This window comes from Tasmannia lanceolata, unplaced genomic scaffold, assembly GCF_043159265.1.
Source record: "Tasmannia lanceolata isolate RefF3 unplaced genomic scaffold, GAP_Taslan_0.1 ptg000012l, whole genome shotgun sequence".
Classification (NCBI taxonomy): domain Eukaryota; kingdom Viridiplantae; phylum Streptophyta; class Magnoliopsida; order Canellales; family Winteraceae; genus Tasmannia; species Tasmannia lanceolata.
Window position 1 is genome coordinate 25,592,053 of NW_027518689.1, and position 19,646 is coordinate 25,611,698.

At 36.5% G+C, this 19,646-nt stretch overlaps 1 protein-coding gene across 3 annotated transcripts in view; it reads left to right on the plus strand.

Annotated features, from left to right (window-relative positions):
- The window catches only part of HAG1 (histone acetyltransferase of the GNAT family 1), a 66,774-nt gene that overhangs the window by 4,062 nt on the left and 43,066 nt on the right, over positions 1-19,646 (plus strand). For all 3 annotated transcript variants that reach the window (XR_013254362.1, XM_077391929.1, XM_077391930.1), the window contains exons 2-9: positions 5,397-5,461; positions 5,653-5,733; positions 12,875-12,946; positions 13,559-13,727; positions 14,590-14,633; positions 15,126-15,225; positions 17,553-17,621; positions 19,355-19,409. Coding sequence is in view for 2 of the 3 variants with exons in the window: in XM_077391929.1 (XP_077248044.1) it covers positions 5,397-5,461; positions 5,653-5,733; positions 12,875-12,946; positions 13,559-13,727; positions 14,590-14,633; positions 15,126-15,225; positions 17,553-17,621; positions 19,355-19,409 (655 nt within the window). In the remaining variant the exon portion in view is untranslated. The remainder of the gene's footprint in view (positions 1-5,396; positions 5,462-5,652; positions 5,734-12,874; positions 12,947-13,558; positions 13,728-14,589; positions 14,634-15,125; positions 15,226-17,552; positions 17,622-19,354; positions 19,410-19,646) is intronic.

The window sequence follows — 19,646 nt, forward strand, 5'->3', positions numbered from 1 at the left end:
AGAGAGAGAGAGAGAGAGGTTTCTGCGCTCGAGCGCAGATAAGCTTATTTGCGCTTGAGCACAGAAACAGGGGGAGGGGGGCATTGGGGGTAGGGGTGTAAACGGATCGAGTTCGAAGCAGATATGGCTATATCCGAATTCGATTACAGTATACGCTATCCGAATTCGGATTCAGATTCGACGGATATTTAATATCTATTACCAAATTCGATTCCGGCTAACATTGTTCGAATTCGGATATTATCCGGTGTCCGTTTATCCGGTAAATTTGAACATTTTATTGCAGCACTTTATCCTTCTTCTCCTTCTTACTTCTCGAATGAATTTTCCAAACCCGAAAACCAGACCTCTACCTTCTCTTCTCAAATTAACTCTCAAACCCTAATTTTTTCCTAAAAGGAAAATTCACTTTTCTTTTAGAAACAAAAGATAGTGTCATTACTAAAAATAAATATTAATGATATTATTAATAATAAATAAAAAGGATGTACTTCTCGGATTCGGATGTTAAACGGATCGGATATACCATTTACCAGATTCGCATCCGCTAAGAGCCGGATATCTCATAAAAGGATTCGGATAATATCCGCTTGAAACGGATTCGGATAATATTCGCTTTAAACGGATTCGGATAATATTCGCTTTAAACGGATTCGGATGCGGACGGTAATCGAATTTTTGACTATCCATTTACACCCCTATTTTTTTTTTACGGGGGGGGGGGGGGGGGGGGGGTGAGTTACCCTAAGGTGATCCAATGGAGCTGATTTTTGGTGGACACCCTATCCATGAAAGGGTCCATCAAATGAATGCTTTGGATCCCATAAAAAATGTGGCCCCACCCTTGTTTCCTCATATATATATATATATATATATATATATATATATATATATATATATATATATATATAGGAGGAAGTTTCTAAGAACTTTCAGAATCATGATAAATTTTTTTTGCTAGAGAGCCTTAAAAAATGGTGTTCCCTTCGATTACTGGGGTAGTCCTACAACAACCATGAAAGGAAGCTATACAGTAAGGATGAGTTGAGCTCTATAGGTTGATCATGTTAGAGGAAAACAATAAGGTACAAAAAAGGAACAAAAGAATTCTAATCCCTGCACTACAAATTCTCTACTACCCTCCTCATACAACAAGCAACATTGGCGTAATGATTTTAAAACAAAAATTCATCTTGAAGAGATAGAAAGAATATGGTATAAGAAAAGAAATGTGTCTAATAAATTATTATACTTTCAACAAGAATGAAAAAATGGTAGCAGAAATGAAAAAAAACAAATGTAATCCAGTAAGGAATGAAAAAAATTAAATAAAATGCAGCAGAAATGAAAAGAAAGCAAAAACAAAAAAATCATAAAATTTCCTGAGAGAATACTGAAGGAAATCATGCAGCATGCACCAAGAATAAAAAAAATAAAAATAGGGTAGACAAAATCAAAAATGAAAAAAAAAACCGAAATTGAAAACGGATTGCTGTCCTCTCGGGTTTCCTGGGAGGCAATCTAAAAAAAAAACCCTTGAAAAATAGTTGAATAAGAAAAACAGAAACCCTAACGTGATTTGAGTAAACTGGTAGATACTGACGCATTGTTGGAAGGCTTATTTATTTGACCACGATATCACCTAATATTTCATTTTCGTAAGTGTAGTGGGCAGTTTATGCATGATCTTAATGTTGATCATTGGACTACAAGTCTCCTTATTTTAAGATATATGAAGGGTACCTTGGTAGAGGTGTTATTTTTAGGAAGAATAGCCATTTTAGAGTTGAAAGATTTTTTGATGTGGATTATGTGGGATCTCTGACAAACGCTCGACTGCAGGATAATTTACTTTTATTGGAGTGAGTTGGAGAAGCTAGATGTAGAATTGGTTGCACGTACTGGTGCAGGTTGCACGTACTGGTGCAGAGGCAGAAAAATATTGTGCATCCGCTCACACTGCATGTGAATTGATGTCATTAAGGAGCTATGGAAAATATGAGTTTTAAGGTTGGCAAGCCAATGGCGATATTTTTTGAGAACCAAAAAAAAAAAATGACAATATTTTTTGTTAGCCATGCAACTAATTAAGTAGCAAGTAACCCAATGTTTTATGAGAAAACTAAGCTCATTGTTTTTAAAGTGGTGTGAGAAAACTAAGCACATTGAATCGGATTGTTCGTGAAAAGGTCACAAGCAAGCTGATATCTACTCTGTGCATCAGTTCAAAAGTTCACCTAGCAAATATATTTACAATGGATCTCGGTCAATGTCATTAGTAGTTGTGTTTTTCCAAGCTAGTCATGTATGTTGTTTGCACTTCTACTTAAGGATAAGTCTTGAGATTAGAATGCGTATGGGGGGTTATTTTATGTCTTAGTGATTAGTTTTATAGGTTATGAATTCTATGATGTGGGTTATGAAATGTGTTATGAGAGGACCCATTATCATTATTGGCATTGTCATAATTTTTTAAACCCTTATATATATATATATATATATATATATATATATATATAGAGAGAGAGAGAGAGAGAGAGAGAGAGAGAGAGAGAGAGAGAGAAAAGTATGTGCAGCTGCACATACTTTATTTTCTAATAAATATATATATATATATATATATATATATATATATATATATATATATATATGAGAAAACGGTTCCTACACATATGTGTAGAGAGTTCTCTACACACTAGCTTAAAATACAGTGGGGGCCCACATTGTTTGGGTGATCCAAGCCATCCATTTTAAAGGCCCTCACATAGATAGGGTGTCTACAAAAAATCAGATCCATAGGATCATCCCAACCCTACGATTTGTGGAGGTAAAATGGATGTCTTTAAACCTTTACAAATTAGTCCATTTTTTGCCTCCACAGTTCGAATGGTTAGGATGATCCTATGGATCTGATTTTTTGTGGACACCCTATCTATGTGAGGGCCTTAAAAATGAATGGTTTGGATCACCCAAATAATGTGGCCCCCACTGTATTTTAAGCTAGTGTGTAGATAACTTATCTACACATATGTGTAGGAACCGTTTTCTCTCTCTCTCTCTCTCTCTCTCTCTCTCTCTCTATATATATATATATATATATATATATATCAAGGGGTTAGTCTACCAGACCCTACAACATCTATCTTTCTTCCCTTCTTGTCTTTGTTCTACATCTTGGTTGATTCTCTCCAAGATTCTTCTTTCTTTTCTTTAATAGTCTTTGAGTAATTATTGGAGGAAGTGATATGAGATTGCTTGGTGCAATTCTCATAAGAAAAGACGTGTTTCCAAGTGGACTCTGCTTTCACTTAATTTCTTAAAATTAGAACTTTGAGGACAACTCTAGAGGCAAGTCCTACGGGCTTCGGTGATGTGTTTAGAGAAGACCATTGCTCCATCATCAAAGCCTTTTCAAGTCGTATTAGTGAGGAAAATTCCAAAGAAGCTGAAATCTGAGTGACACTGGAAGGATTGGTGGAGGGATTTGGAAAATGTTATTTCTTGAGCCTTTGATAAATGCCCTAGCCCGTGGCGCTTTTTGAATGCTCTATTGCATATTTGAGATATTTGCACTTTTAGCAACATATTCCTTCCAGATGTCCCTCTATCTTCCAATGAAATTGTCGATGGTTTAGCTGGAGAGGGGTGGATAGGTAGATTTTATGGGTGGAAGATGCTATATACGTGTAACAAAATTTTTGGCTTTGTTTTTTTTTTGTGGGGATCAACTTGACTCTTCTTTTGCTTCTTGAATAAAGTTGTTCATTATCTTTTACAAAATTTATTTTTCCTCTTTCCAATAATTCTTGAGGGAGTTGTTTTGGAGTAGTCTGCGGGCTTTAGATTTCAACCGTCCAATCTTTTCTTTCCTCGTCTATTGCCATGAATGATATTAGTATAGCATTATGTGGCTATTGAATGATGGCCATAGGTTTATTGCTTATGGGCACATTTTTATAGTTTTCTATTACTAGTTTATTTTACTCATTTTTTATTTCATATAAGAAAAGGCTTATGCCTTTTGTATTCGGTTTTATCCTTCAGTACAAAGAATTTTGGAAGTCTTACTCATCACTTCAACTTTGACATTTTGATACTATACCATTTTAGGGATTTTGTTGTTGGCATTTTTCGAAGCATCCTCTGCCTTTTCCCTAGGCACCTAGGTTCTATGATGGCTTGGGCCTAACGACCATCTTCCATTCTTCTTGAATTTAATTTGTATATTTACACTTACATGGACAAGTAGGAGGGCGAGCCTTGGCGCAACGGTAAGGTTGCTCCATTGTGACCTGGTGGTCACGGGTTCAAGCCACAGAAACAGCCTCTATGCAAAGCAGGGGTAAGGCTGCGTACATCTAGCCCTCCCCAGACCCCGCAATGGCAGGAGCCTCGTGCACTGGGCTGCCCTTTTACACTTACATGGACAAGGGTGAAATGTTTTTTAGAATGCAGGTGCTTGTATGCAAAAGTATCGCCAGCCTTGATTTTGCTATCAAAATTCTACTGAATTTCATAGTCCATCTAGTTAATTTTCTGTCAAAATTGTATTTTGATGAAAATTTCATTCGTATAACATCAGGTAGAAATGATGCTTTCTTCTGTTTAACTGAAATGGACTTAACTATTTGGGACGGGAGGATGCAGGAAGACTCAAGCATTATATGGCTGTTGAATGATGGCCATAGGTTTATTGCTTATGTGCACATTTTTATAGTTTTCTATTACTTGTTTATTTTACTCATTTTTTAGTTCATATAAGAAAAAGGCTTATGCCTTTTGTGTTCAGTTTTATCCCTTCAGTACAAAAAATTCTGGAAGTCTTACTCATCACTCCAACTTTGACCTGTTGATACTAAACCATTTTAGTGATTTTGCTGTTGGTTTTTTTCGAAGCATCCTCTGCCTTTTACCTAGGATCGTAGGTTCACTGATGGCCTGGGCCTAATGACCATCTTCCATTCTTCTTGAATTTAATTTGTATATTTACACTTACATGGACAAGGAGGAGGGCGAGCCTTGACGCAACGGTAAGGTTGCTCCATTGTGACCTGGTGGTCACGGGTTCGAGCCATGGAAACAGCCTCTCTGCAAAGCAGGGGTAAGGCTGCGTACATCTAGCCCTCCCCAGACCACACAATGGCAGGAGCCTCATGCACTGGGCTGCCCTTTTACAATTACATGGACAAGGGTGAAATGTTATTTAGAATGCAGATGCTTGTTTGTAAAAGTATCGCCAGCCCATGTTTTGCTATCAAAATTCTACTGAATTTCATAGTCCATCTAGCTAATTTTCTGACAAAATTGTATTTTGATGAAAATTTCATTTGTATAACATCAGCTAGAAATGATGCTTTCTTTTGTTTAACTGAAATGGACTTAACTATTTGGGACAGGAGGATGCAGGAAGACTCAAGTTTGTGTGCTTTGCGAATGATGGAATTGATGAGCATATGGTTTGGTACTTGTTTTTCTCTTAAAGATTATTTGGAAAGGATCTGAAGTCTTTTCTTTTCTTGATTATACGTCATTTGTAGCCTTAGATTGGTAAAAGTGCCACCAAATAGATCTTTACAATTTTCATATATTCACTAAAAATAAATCTTGAACTGATTTGACATTTCAATTTACAATTCCCTTTTACTTGCTTAGGTTGATAGGGTTGAAGAATATCTTTGCTAGACAGTTACCTAACATGCCCAAGGAGTACATTGTTCGGCTTGTTATGGACAGGTACTGATTTTGAAACACATTTTGCAAAAAGGATATAGAATTAAAACTAAATACTTGCTTTTCTTGATTGATTAGTCTGTAGCGGTTCCCTTATTTCTCCATCTTCCTGCATTGTTCTAATTAGAATTCAGATTTTATTTGGATGCCTTTTATTGGGATCTCTAACTCAACCTTTTTCTTAATTGCAATCTCTAACTCCATTCTTATGCCTTGTTATCTATATTGTTGTGTTATTTCTGAGTTTTGTCCCATGTTGAAGTCACTTTGGGAAATGGATGTGAGTCATTTGATCAATGTCAAGCATTATAGATAGGCCAACGCTAATTTCTTGAACTAAGAGGAGAAAAGGGGTCGATGGAACGGGCTTTCTCCCTCCCTCCCTAGGTCTACGAAATCCCTAGTGAGGGAGGTGGTTTCATCTCTCTCTCTCTGATCTCTCTCTCTTTCTGGTCTCCCCCCTCTCTCTTTGGTTTCTCTCTCTCTCTCTCTCTCTGATCTATCTCTCTCTCTGATTTATCTCTCTCACTCTCTGATCTCTCTCTCTCTTGATGGGCAAGGGAGAAGATGGTAGCCAGATGTTGCCCGGAGATGGGCAGATCTCGCAGGAATTGTAGAGATGGTGGCTGGAGGGGCGGAATGGCCGGATTTAATGGTGAAAGGGCTGGATTTGGTTAGGGTTGATGGAGAAAGTGGGTGGGGGAATCGTCAGAGGCTGTAGAAGGGGCCGGAGTAAGGAAAAGGGTGGCCGGATTCAGGGGAAAAGGAGGAGGTTGGATGTGGAGGTGAAGGAGGTTGTGGATGGCGGCAATGAGACGCATTAGTAGCCATGTAGGGTTAGGGTTTGAAGGAGGAGTGGAGTATTAGGGTTGTTAGGGTTAGTGTTGAAGGGGAAGGAGGACGAGAATATTATAGTCTTTAGGGTTACGGTTTGGAGATTAGGGTTTAAAGGGGAAGGATGAGGGGAGTATCATAGTTGTTAGGGTTAGGGTTTGGAGATTAGGGTTTGAAGGGGGAAGGATGAGGGGAGTCTTGTAGTTGTTAGGGTTAGGATTTGGAGATTAGAGTTTGAAGGGGGAAGGATGATGGGAGTATTAAAGTTGTTAGGGTTAGGGCTTGGAGTATAGTTTCAGATGGGATCTAAATGATTTGATTCTAGTGTGGAGGAGGATTCTGATTTTTGGTTTAGTGGAATTAGGTTTTGGAGAGGATGGTGGAGGGATTTGATATATTTTTAATGGGGAACTGCCATAGTTTGGTGGTGGTTCGAGGTGGAGGCCGCCGAGATCGGATGATGATGTTGGGTGGTTGGCTATCGTGCACGGTTAGGGGCGCACAATAGCTCTGGGCCTTCGAGTAGGATTTTTGAAAATCGAATTTGCCAGTTGGATTGTGGTGAAGAAATCGGTGTGATGTGGCAGGTCACAATCTCGACTTGGTGGCCCCCACAAATATGGCATTTTTTGCTAGATTCGATTCAATTGAGGCTATTGGGTAATGTATGGCGTAATATGTTTTTCTTATGGGCTAAGGAGGGTGCCACCCTCCTGGGCAATTCATACTATGTAAATCTAGTGGGACTACTGATCCCCATTGTAATTTTGCTGGTATGAATATATTTGTCAATTTTCAAAATAAAATAAAATGTCAAGCATCATAGATATGGTTTTCTTCATTTGCATTCAATCTTAGAACCAAGAAGCCAATAATGGGATTGTGGGAGCGTTCATCTTTTAGCGGTTTAGGATTGGTATCTTTTAAAAGAAAAGTCAACTAGGCAACATTGTATGTGTTATATTGAAGAGTGCAACAGAGAAGAACTAATTGATTTAGCTTGACATCCATGCAAAAGACAAATTAATATTATTGCTAATTGCCCTAGATTCCAAATTAAGGTGTACCCTTATAGTTTGAAATAAGAGCCTAATTGTTGGGCTGTAGAAGGAGATACATTATATATTAAATGAATCGAGGCAACTGACTAAGGGAGCATCAGGGTTACACCATATATCAAATCCTTCCTACTGTCTTGATGATGGTTATGGCATGCAACCATCTGGCTTACTTAAGCAATGGCCATCAAGTATAAAGCATGTAAATAACCTTGTCCGCGATGTTTGTCGAAATCACTTGGGTTTCTTTGGAGGAACTTTTACTGGCATTTCGAGAAGGACTAGGCTTATGATTCTAAGAAGCTTTTCATCAATGTAGTATATCAAGAGTGTCCTTGTCGTTTTCATTCATTGATGAAAAGCTAAGTAGACAAATGGAAGTAGGTCACCATTCAAAATAAAAATAAAAAATGCAAGTAGGTCCCACTTGAACCGCACCAAATATTCATTCTCGCCAAAATCTGAGATGTCAGAGCTTACAAAAAAGCACACACAATAATTGTGAGCCCCCCCTCTCAGCTGATCAATGTCATTTATTGGTTGAGGCAACTGTTGCCTCCTGCCCCAACATGTCCTACATGAAGAAAAATGATCTCTGTCTTTTAACTATTCGAAGCCTTCCCCACTGAGTGCAGCCTGTTTTTTGCTTCTTCTGTAAACTTAAATCTCTCAAAGCTGCCCTTCATAAGTGAAATATGATTCATTTTGAAAACCTAGATTTTTGGTAGGACCAGGTTAAAAGAGAGATTGATGCATAAAGAAGAAGAGGAGGAGGCTCCTCTGTCTGTGGCTGATCACTATGCTAGGACTACCTTAAAGAATGGGTGGATCAAGATAAATAACCTAGAAGAAATGTATTGGAGATATCTCCGAGATTGTTGTGGTGGCTCTCTGCTGGTAATAAAAATTCTAGCTGTTTCCATTGCACTGCCATGTCCAGAGGTAGGAAGAAGCTGGTTTGGAAATTACATGGTCAAGAGATTGAAACTAACAATGATATGGAGGAAGAAGTTAGTCAGCAGTTTGAAACTAACAATGGTATGGAGGAAGAAGTTAAGTATTTCCAGAGTCCAATCTGAGTGGATGGATTGCCCCTAGATTTTTTGGGAATTTCCCACATCGCCTAAGAGGTAATTTGTATGCTTGAAACTCACTTCTCAAAAGATGAGGTACGCAAAGCTAAGATAAGCAAACCCCCCCCCCCCCCCCCCCCCCCCCACCACCACCACCAAATCCTAATGGGTTTTCCCTATAATCCTTCTAAGTGTTTTGGGAATCTGACTTTATGCAAGTGATGGGGTTCTACTACTGCTATAGCATTTCTAAGGCTTTCATCACCTCCTTCATTGCACTGACCCCTGAAGTGTGGAATGTTATAAAATCATATCCGAAGATTCTCTATTGGACTTAAATGAGTCATGCCCTTCTTGGTTTCTTCTAACCCATGCGGCTTTGTTGTTGGCAGGTAGATGCTATTGTGTTTGCCAATGAAGTTACTTGATTGTACCAAGGCTTTTGGAGCCTGTGGTATTCTCCTCAAGCTACTTTTGGAAAAAAACCTATGATAAACTCATGGTTTATAAATACACGGTAATTGACATGAAACGACCAACATATTTCCATTTCCGTCCCCATCGAAATGCATGCTAAAATCGAAATACACATTGAAACCAAAACCATTAGTGCATATATTATATTATTCCGGTTGAAACATGGAAACATATTGGTTTCATTTGAAAATTTTAGTGAAAATCCTGTAAAATCACAACAGATAGTATCATATATAAATGATGAAAATTTAAGATAAATCTGAAACTTTTAGAAATGCTAGGAAATTATATATTTTAATTTAAAATATGGCAAATAATTACTTTTTGTATAATAATAATAGTAATAATAATGATGATGGTGGTGGTGGCCGCGGTGGCCCCCTTATAACATGATTTGACGTCAAAAAGCGTTAAAGTTGACCACTTTTCACTTCAAATCACATTATGAGGGGAGTGCATGCATAATGCAGGGGGAGTGAAAATATCATCTCCCTAATAATAATAATAATAATTATAATAATAAAAATTCAAAAGATGACAAAATAGAATGGACAGGTAAATTATATAAATAAAAGAATTTATACTATTGTAGTATTATATGGTACCTTTTATAATATTATCACTAATTTTTGCAAATTTACTGAAAAATTAAAAAATTAGCAAAATTTTAGTAAAACTAACAAAATCAAGGCGTATGTAGATTTAGATATGCCTTTTATACATAAAATTGATGTTATAGTTTTTCAATATTTTCTATCTTTGTTATAATTTGAAATTATTAAGAAATTAAGTGGAAAAGGTTTATGAGCTCGAGTGCAGATAGCTTATATGACCTTTAGTGCTGATAAATCATGTGGGCCCACATTTATGGGGTGATCCAAAGCATCCATTTGGAAGGCCCTTCCATAGATAGGGTGTGTACCAAATTTACTGAAAAATTAAAAAATTAGCAAAATTTTAGTAAAACTAACAAAATCAAGGCGTATGTAGATTTAGATATGCCTTTTATACATAAAATTGATGTTATAGTTTTTCAATATTTTCTATCTTTGTTATAATTTGAAATTATTAAGAAATTAAGTGGAAAAGGTTTATGAGCTCGAGTGCAGATAGCTTATATGACCTTTAGTGCTGATAAATCATGTGGGCCCACATTTATGGGGTGATCCAAAGCATCCATTTGGAAGGCCCTTCCATAGATAGGGTGTGTACCAAAAATCAGATCCATAGGATCATCCTAATCCATCCAATAGTGGAGGGGAAAATGGACAGACACGGTTTGTCCACAAATCTGCCCATTTTCCCCCTCCACAAATGGAAGGGTTAGGATGATCCATTGGAGCTGATTTTTTTGTGGACAGCCTATCTATGATAGGGCCTTCCAAACAATGTGGGCCTACCCTGTTTCTGCACTCGAGCGCAGATAAGCTTATCTAAGCTCGAGCACAGGAACAGTAAGCCCAAAAAATAATTTTAAAATGTACAAATATCTATCTTTACCGTTGACCATTTAATGTATTAGTGATATCTGTTACATAATTATATTTATATTAATTGCTTGTGAAATGTGGTGTGTATATTATATATAAATATTTCTATAACTAACATGTGAAATGTCATTTATATTGAATTATCAGACATGCGTGACACTTCATGTCAATATGTGTTCGATGTTGTTAAACCATTACGAGTGGTTTTCTTGCTTATGTGATGGATTTTGTGTATATATTTATGCTTATCTAGCATTTCCTGAAGTTTCATCTTAAATGACCGTCATTTGCATATCCATACATTTCTATGATTTTACAGAATTTCCACCAAAATTTTCATCCCAAACCAACATGTTTCCATTTCCATCACGACCGAAACAGGTATCGAAACTGAAACCTGAAACCTTGGCTAAACTCATACCTCAGCTTTTTTGGACTGCGCAAAAATTGGGTCTTGGCCTCAAATAAGGAAATTAGATGGAATGGTATATATCCTTATTTCACTTCCCCATTGTTATTAATGGTAGCTAGTTTGGTCACTTTCTTGCCTCCAAGGATCTTAGGCAAGTGGAGATCGTTAAAAGTTATTTGGATTCCAAATCCTACATTAATGATTGTTAAAATAGGGACAACTCAAAAGGAAAGCTGGCTTGAAAGGCTACACAATTCTAGTGGGGAGCCTTCTATAGAGGTGATAGTATCATTGGCATTGTATTTGTAAGTGTGTGAACATCCATTGGACGCCCTTTTCATTGAACCCTTTCAAGTAATAACTAAGAACTCTCTTTCGTCAGAGTGAAATGGAAGACAATGATTTACCATCTCACCTTGATGAAGGTCATAAGACATAGTGAACAACCTTCAGCAATTCCCATTAATTAGGATAAGAAAAGGGCATAGTTGAGAGAAACTGTTGTTTCCTAATTATGCTCTTAAGGTTGATACATGTTCTTTCCCTATACAACAAAGAAAGAACCATCTGCACTATAACTTGCTTTCTCAAGATTAAAGCTTAACGATGGTAAGTTAGAACTAGACCCTAAAGTTGTGTTATAAACTTCATTTGTAATCACTTTGTCTCTCACCAAAACATTTTTGTAAGTTGGAAATGAATACCTCCATTGCTTATCGTAAGCACTAAGCACTCTTTAACAGATGGTACTTGAAACCATGGATTTAAATTTCGGTTTTGGTTTCAGTTTCGCCCTTGGCCGAAACCGAAATTTCGGCTGAAATCTGGTAATAGAAAAAAGTATTATTTTATTAATTCCCAAATTTTGGCTGAAATTTGGGATTTCGCAAAATTTGGGATTTTGTTAAATTTCGGTTTCAGTCTCAACTGAAATCCGAAATTTTGAAAATTAAAACCATGCTTAAAACTCATCTCATGATTTAGAGTAGAACTCATCTAAATATGCTAATCATGCTATTAAATCATTAGTAACACGGTCCAACTCTTGAATGCAGATCCTTGGAATGTTAAGGTCCAAGGTGCCTTACCCTTGACTTTTCTAATGAAGAAAAGCTCCTTTGTAATGGAGAGAAGCCCCTTTGTATGTCCTTTAATTAGCATGTGCTCTAGGGCTTGAGAAAGGGGAACCTATCCTCCAAAACAACTTGCTCGTTGCACTCATCTCATTGTTATATGACTTATAAAAGGATTGCACTAAATTATCCTTTAACCTCTTACTAGTCCAAATCCTAGCCATTTATAAGAAAATCCTCAACAATATATTATGTGTACCCCTAATTGCACTATTTATATGGATGAAGAACATGCTTTTTCCCCCAAGCCAAAGCCATGAAACTTGGACAGGTATTTTGAGAAGTTTCGTTTTGTTTCTCATTCTTGAGATCGTTCTTCAAGCTGTGAGATCCGCTTGGATATCATCACATCAGACAACTTATATCATTCTTATCTTCACCGAGGGCACAACTAGTCTCCTAAACACTCAAGAATATCCGTGTTCCATCACTTTAATAAGAGCTTCAGATTTTCATTTGTACTTGGTTTCATGGCAACTCTTGAAATTAATTATTTTTTCATCAGCATTTCGCTCTTTGACATGCTAGAAAATAAATTTATTTTTCTCGAGGTGATATAAATAGTAGTGTGTTATTCGATGCGTTAATGCTAATATTTATCTCCAAGTAGTTTTGACATGCTTGAAGTTCCTTGACACACATTTTATTTGTGTTTGAATTACTGCAGAAGCCACAAATCTGTGATGGTTATTAGGCACAATCAGGTTGTTGGTGGGATAACATATCGACCTTATATCAGGTAGAGCAGATGAGGATGTTTTATCATTCACTTGTACCTCATTTGATTATCATTTTTGTTTCGAAATAGACAATATGAATTCGCCTATTGTTAGTTTTGGTGCTAAAGATACTTGGATTTTCTCTCACCTTTGTTCAAATATAAAAAATTGAATCTTTGTGGACCCTTTATCCATCTCACCATCCTTCTCTCTATCTGGATTTTCTCTTGTATCCACCATGTTTGCCGTTATCCCATGTATCCTCTCATTCCGCTACTCATAATAACTTCATGTTCCTTCTGTTGTTGTGAACGCTAATTCTGTCTCAGACTTCTCCTATATTCAATTTAGTTTCAGTGGAGTTTACTATTCGGTCGAAGATTATTCTACTTGGAAAGTTGAGTTACATGGATGTTTCTGTAAAAAGCTAAAGCACATTTTCTTATAATTAGTCTATCACCCTCTGATGTGTGGAACCTCTTGTTCAATATCCTTCTCTCTATCTGACTTTTCGCTTGTATCCACCATGTTGGTCATTTTCCCATTCATCCCCCATTCCTTCTTGTGTAGTGAATAAATGCTATTCAGTTTAGTATTTTGTCTATTGACATTTTATTCTTGTGATCTCACAGTCAAAGGTTTGGAGAAATAGCTTTCTGTGCAATAACAGCAGATGAGCAAGTCAAAGGCTATGGCACAAGACTAATGAATCACTTAAAACAGCATGCTCGTGATGTTGACGGCCTCACACATTTTCTAACTTATGCAGACAACAATGCTGTTGGTTACTTTATAAAGCAGGTATGGCTCACTTGAGGAATGCTAGACTCACAGATGCCCGTGCAGAAAAAGGGGTGAAAGGGCGCTCCTATTGGTCAAATGCCATTTATGAAAGTTGGGATCGTGATTTTCCGTGCCATCCTAAATGTCTATTGACCAATAAGGGTGCCCTTTCATCCCCTGTTTTACAAGGGCGCCTGTGAGTCTAGTATTACTAGGCTCACTTACATTTCCTTTTTCATAGTGCAGTATTTGTTCGTATTTTCTTTGTACCTCTTTGGAGCATTTTCAGTTTCATAAAACCTGTCTTTCAAGTGATCTCTTTTAGTCGGTAGCATTTTGAGTGCCTTAATATGCCTTAGAAGCGATCTTGTATATTTCATCCAGGGAAAATTTGGTTACTTTAATGTGAATAAATTTTGAAACACTGCTACACAAAGGAGGGAAAGGTTTTGACTCATTTCTTTGTTTGTTACAAAGACCAGCTTGATAAAATTTGCTGAGTTAAAATTCATGATTTGAATGCAATACTTGAGCCGATAGGAAACCTATTATTCGCTTGTCAGTCACTTGTTTGGTAGTTACCATTCAAAAAAAAAAAGTCACCTGTTTGGTAGTTGATTTTCTTGAGTCTTTTAACTTGTCTGGTAAGTTCATCTGAATTTATTTCCTTGTCACACTAGTCAACCCTAGAAAACTGCCATTGTCCTTTCTCATTTACTAAAATGGTCTTTGTATCCTTTTCTACATAGCTGCTTCCAGCCTTTTGCCGTTAATATTTGCTTTACTTCCTCATGATAAAACTCTTTCTTTTGCAGTTTTAGAATGGAATGTTTTTATTTTGTGCAACCTATTGACATAGGGTTGCATTTTATGCTGATAGGGGTTTTCTAAGGAGATTAATTTGGAGAAAGAGAGATGGCAAGGGTATGGTTTACTATCACAAGCTCATTGGTAGATCTATCTAAGTGGTTTTCTTCAAGGTTTGAAATTTCGGTTTCGGTTTCAGCCAAAACCGAAATTTCAGTGTAAATTTTAAAATTTCGGTTTCGATATAAATTTTGATCCCCAGACGAAATCCGAAATTCGGTTCGAAATTTCGGATTTCGGCCGAAATTTAAAACCATGGATTTAACTTCAAGTGTGCAATGCAGGATTTGCCAACCTCTTCAGAAGTTCTCTTCCAGTTTTGCTGGAAGAATGTGTCAGTTTGTTTTACTAATTCAAATTACACCACTTCTGTAGGAACTTAGTTTGAAACAATGTTTCTTTATTTTCATTGGTGTTAATAATTATTTGGTGTTTTTTCGGTTCAATAATGACATTTATTTTGTTTTCTGATTGCTAATAATAATGACATCTGTTGGTATTGTTTCTGTAATTCTGTTATAAAATACATACTCCATACTTCTTTCTCAGGTACATTAAAGACTATGACGGAGGAATCCTTATGGAGTGCAAAATCGATCCGAAGCTTCCGTACACAGATTTATCTACTTTAATTCGCAGACAGAGGCAGGTAAATTAAACTTCACAAGTATAATGTATGGTGTTTTAGCTCATTGATTTTAGCTTAACAGAAAAAAGTTCATAATTACGTACCACAATTCGCTGTCTGGTGAAGTTAACTTTCCATGAATGAGTATGATGTTTTAGTTCTATAATTTCACTTTACAAAGTTGGAAGAGAGACACCTTGTTTTAAGATAAATTTGACATATCATGAGGTGGCATTTAATAGTGAATAGTTATGCAAGGGTCACATGCTGTGTTCCACTTTCAATATCCGTTATGCTCCTGAATCATTTGATGATTTTACTTCTTTTATGGTGATTCTTCTTTTTGGATCATCAGTATGATTTACTCAAGATGATGGTTCCTAATTGAAGGTGAAGATGGCTATAATAAGTATTTGGATTTGACTAATCTCTGATGATTTTCATTAATCAGTAAAAGGTGCTTAAATAAGCAGTTACAGATAAACAGATAAAGATGATAAAAAGATAATGGTAAGATTTGAAATGGATAATCCCAATCTAATCTTTTTCCTAATCTACCTTAACTAACCAATCTTCCCTAAGATGATCAATGGTCAGATCTTTACTAGATTAGATCTAATATATCTTAACATGCCCCCTCAAACGTATGTGGATTGAAAATCTAGATACGTTTGATATTTCATTTAATATTCCCCAATTTGATGCATAGTCTGCTGAAGATGTTGCCTGATATATGTTGCCGATGTTGCTGAAGATGATTTCTATCTGTTGCCGAATGACTGATGCTGGTTGCCAAAGATTATGTTGCTTGGAAGATAAGCCTTAATCGTTTTGTTAACCCTTTGAGTTCTTCACTACTCCTTATATATGTATATGTGTGTGTATATTTTGAAGAACTGAATATTATTAAAGAAAAAACAAGAAGAAGAAATGAAGTGGAAAGAAGAAAACCACCAAAAAAAAAAATCACAACTAAGAGAAATTACAACTCGCTTTTATTTAATGGTACAACTTAGGAATTTTTCCCAAACAATTACGCAATTACAAAGGACCCCATAATTTGCTAGTTTCTGTAGCTTATTTCCATCACTATGAATATAGGATAATCAGTACTCCGAAAAGTGGAGCATAGTGACTCCTGTCTGAAAGGTTTGGAAGTCTTCATTGGAGACCATGAGTCTCCTTTGAGCCAGGAAATGGTGATAAGAGAATCCCCCTCCACCCACACTCTTAAGCGACCACAGGCCAAGCACTGTATTCCAACCGAAGTATCTTTAACTCAGTGTCGATCATCTCCACACGCTAGAGCAACCACTACCTTGTATATGATTATATCATTCACACAAAGTATTGAACTTGCTCTTACTATTTTGAACAAAAAGAGAGTGATCTGAAGTGCTTTATTTATACCTTTTCTTCTACAATGCTTGGATAGAACAATCAGACCAAGCACCAAGTGCTTGCTTAAATGCATCAAACCAAGCCCTATACATCCCTCCCTCTTTATATGACCATGCATGAATGAGTTTATTGCAGTTATGGTGCCACTTGTTTTGGTACAAGGTCACCTTGCTTTATGTATGTATGTATGTATGTATGTGTGTATTTCTAGAAACAATCTATAAATACATTTGTTGAATGAGCTTCATTTTTATTAACTAACACTTGATGATTAATGTTGGTTGGTTAACTATTGCTGGTTGAATGAGTTTTTATATATAAATAATTGTGCCCTGTCATCGCCAAGGTTTTAAATTTTGGTTTCGGAATGCGTTTCGGTCCTCACCGAAACCGAAATTTCAAAATTTCGGACGAAATCAGACGAAACCAATAAATCAGTATTTTATCTTGTCCTAAAATTTCGGCTGAAATTTCTGAAATTTCGGCTGAAATTTCTGAAATTTCAGTAATTTCTCCCAAATTTCGGGAGAAAATTAAAAAAATGTTAAAAATCCAGATTTTTTGGGATTTTCCTTAAATTTCAGATCGAAATTTCGATCAAAATTTCAAAATTTCGGTCAACGTTCGAGTTTACACAATTTCGGTTTCGTTCTCCACCGAAACCTGAAATTTCGGATTTCGGTCAAAATTTAAAACCTTGGTCATCACCAGTATCTTGATTGATCTGGTTTACAGATAACCACTTCTTATTTTTAACATTTGCCGTGGGCTTTTATGGAAGAGTGCAAGTTCATTAATTAGTTTTTTGTATTTGCGCAGTTCCACATAGTTAGTCATCGAGTCTTGATTTGTTTAATTTGAATTGGGTTTCTTGAGTTCTTTTTTTTTTTTTTTGCTGATTGGTTTGTCTAATCTGTAATATTGTTTTTGTTGATCTGTAATGGCAGGCAATTGATGAGAAGATAAGAGAACTCTCTAATTGTCACATTGTCTACCCAGGGATTGACTTTCAAAAGGTTTTGAATTTACTACTCTTTTCAATTCTAGTAATTTATTTTTTCGATAAGGTAATTCTAGTAATTGTTTGATATATTTTTACAATAAAAGGAAGAAACAATTTGATGTAAGCAATTCTTCTTAACTTTTAGCCCCCGGGGATTCTGAACACCTTCGTAGATTTCAATAGTTACAATTTTTTGTGAACTTTTATTTTTATGCTGACCATGTTAGGAAATGTAGTGGCACATCTGAAAACTAGCTACTTTAACACAGTATAGTCAGTAGAAGAGATGCCGATTTGTTGAAACTTGAATTAAACTTTAAGAGGACTGAATGCACATTTTTTTTGTTTTTTTTTATTTTTGGAAATATAGAATCGCAACTAAATTGAGAAAAAATGAAGCTACATTTTGATATTCGTATTGGTGCCATCAGAACTATTTTCAAATAAATTTAGTTTCTTAAAGTCAAATGAAATGGGAATTGAGGCAATGTGCAAAAGATCATGGAAAATCTACTCCACAACCTGAAATTTATTCGGTGGCCCTCATTTATGGACTGGATGACATTGAGACTGGTGAAGTGTCTTTCACATCTAAACCTTCTGTTAAGAATGTATCGGTTTATGTGAGGCATCCAGTCTTGAGTGTACCAGTTCTCTCAAGCATCCAAATCAATCACCTCTTTTCTCTGATCAGTTCTTAACCTCCATATGTTTTCTATCATCTAGACTTGATGACAGGCAGAATCTATGATTTGTCCGACACTTTGAATTTATTGCAGACACACGTGTCGTGTCCGACACGGCACCCGTGTCCACACGTATCGACACTCCTTTAGATACTTTTAGGTGTACTCCTTTAGATACTTTTTAGGTGTACTGCTAGATACTTTTATATGTATACAAGTGAATGAGTGTGCCACTTTTTCTAGATTTTTAGGGGTTTCCATGTCAGATATGAGGTTTCTGTCCCGAAACTCGGCACACGAATCTGTGTCCAGAATTCATGATTATATGTACTTTCTATTTTGGCCGAATCCCCTTTCGGCTAAAATAGAATCTGTGTCCAGACACGGCACCCGTGTCTGTCACTTCGTGTCCGTGTCGACACACGACACTCGTGTCCGTGTCCACAAATCGTAGGGCAGAATAGAAATATAGAACTGTCCCTGTGTTACACTTCCACCCGCATTTGCTTATACTTTATGAAATGGAACTTGTCAAACAACCAATTACGTTTTTTTTGAAAGTTGACATACGAAGGCAAACAACCAATTACTTCAAAAGCTTAAGCTGTTGGAGATGGTGTTATTTAATCTTTTATATTTAAAGACCACCTCACATGTAGCCCATGTTTTTATGGTTGGCCTACCGTCGCACATGTGGCCCCTCTTGGACTTTACATGTGGATTTTTAATACCAAGGAGTTTTGAACCCCGGACCTTCGCTCTGATACCATGTCAAACGACCAATTACTCCAAAAGCTTAAGCTGTTGGAGATGGTGTTATTTAATCTTTCATACTTTAACAGAACTAAACCATGAAGCATGTGAATCCTCTGTGAAGCAGCTGTTAGAATTGTTCGTAATTGAGTGAGGATCATTGTATGGATTGTTTACACAATACCAACCGAAAAAAGACAGTTATCTTTTATTTTTGTCGTTATGTTAATGAGTGATGGATGCCCACTAGGTGGAAATGTTTTCCCTTTCTCACAGGCACATTTCCCAATGACTGTCTTTTGTGCAGAAAGAGGCTGGTATTCCTAGAAAAATCATCAAAGTTGAGGATATTCCTGGCTTGAGTGAGTAACTTTCTTTTTTTCTTCAGTTCTTCAAAAGTCAAGAGCTGTTAATCCTGTTTTTTGTTGAACTGGTGTTTCACTCTCTTTTCAGCTGCTTAAAATATACACCTTTCCCAAGTTCCAATATATTATTCACAGTGGGAAAATTAAATGGCGTATGTAATTGTTCTTTTCAATTTTGAGCAATTACAGCCATGTAAACACTTATGTTCTTGTTCTCCATAAACCGAGAAGATG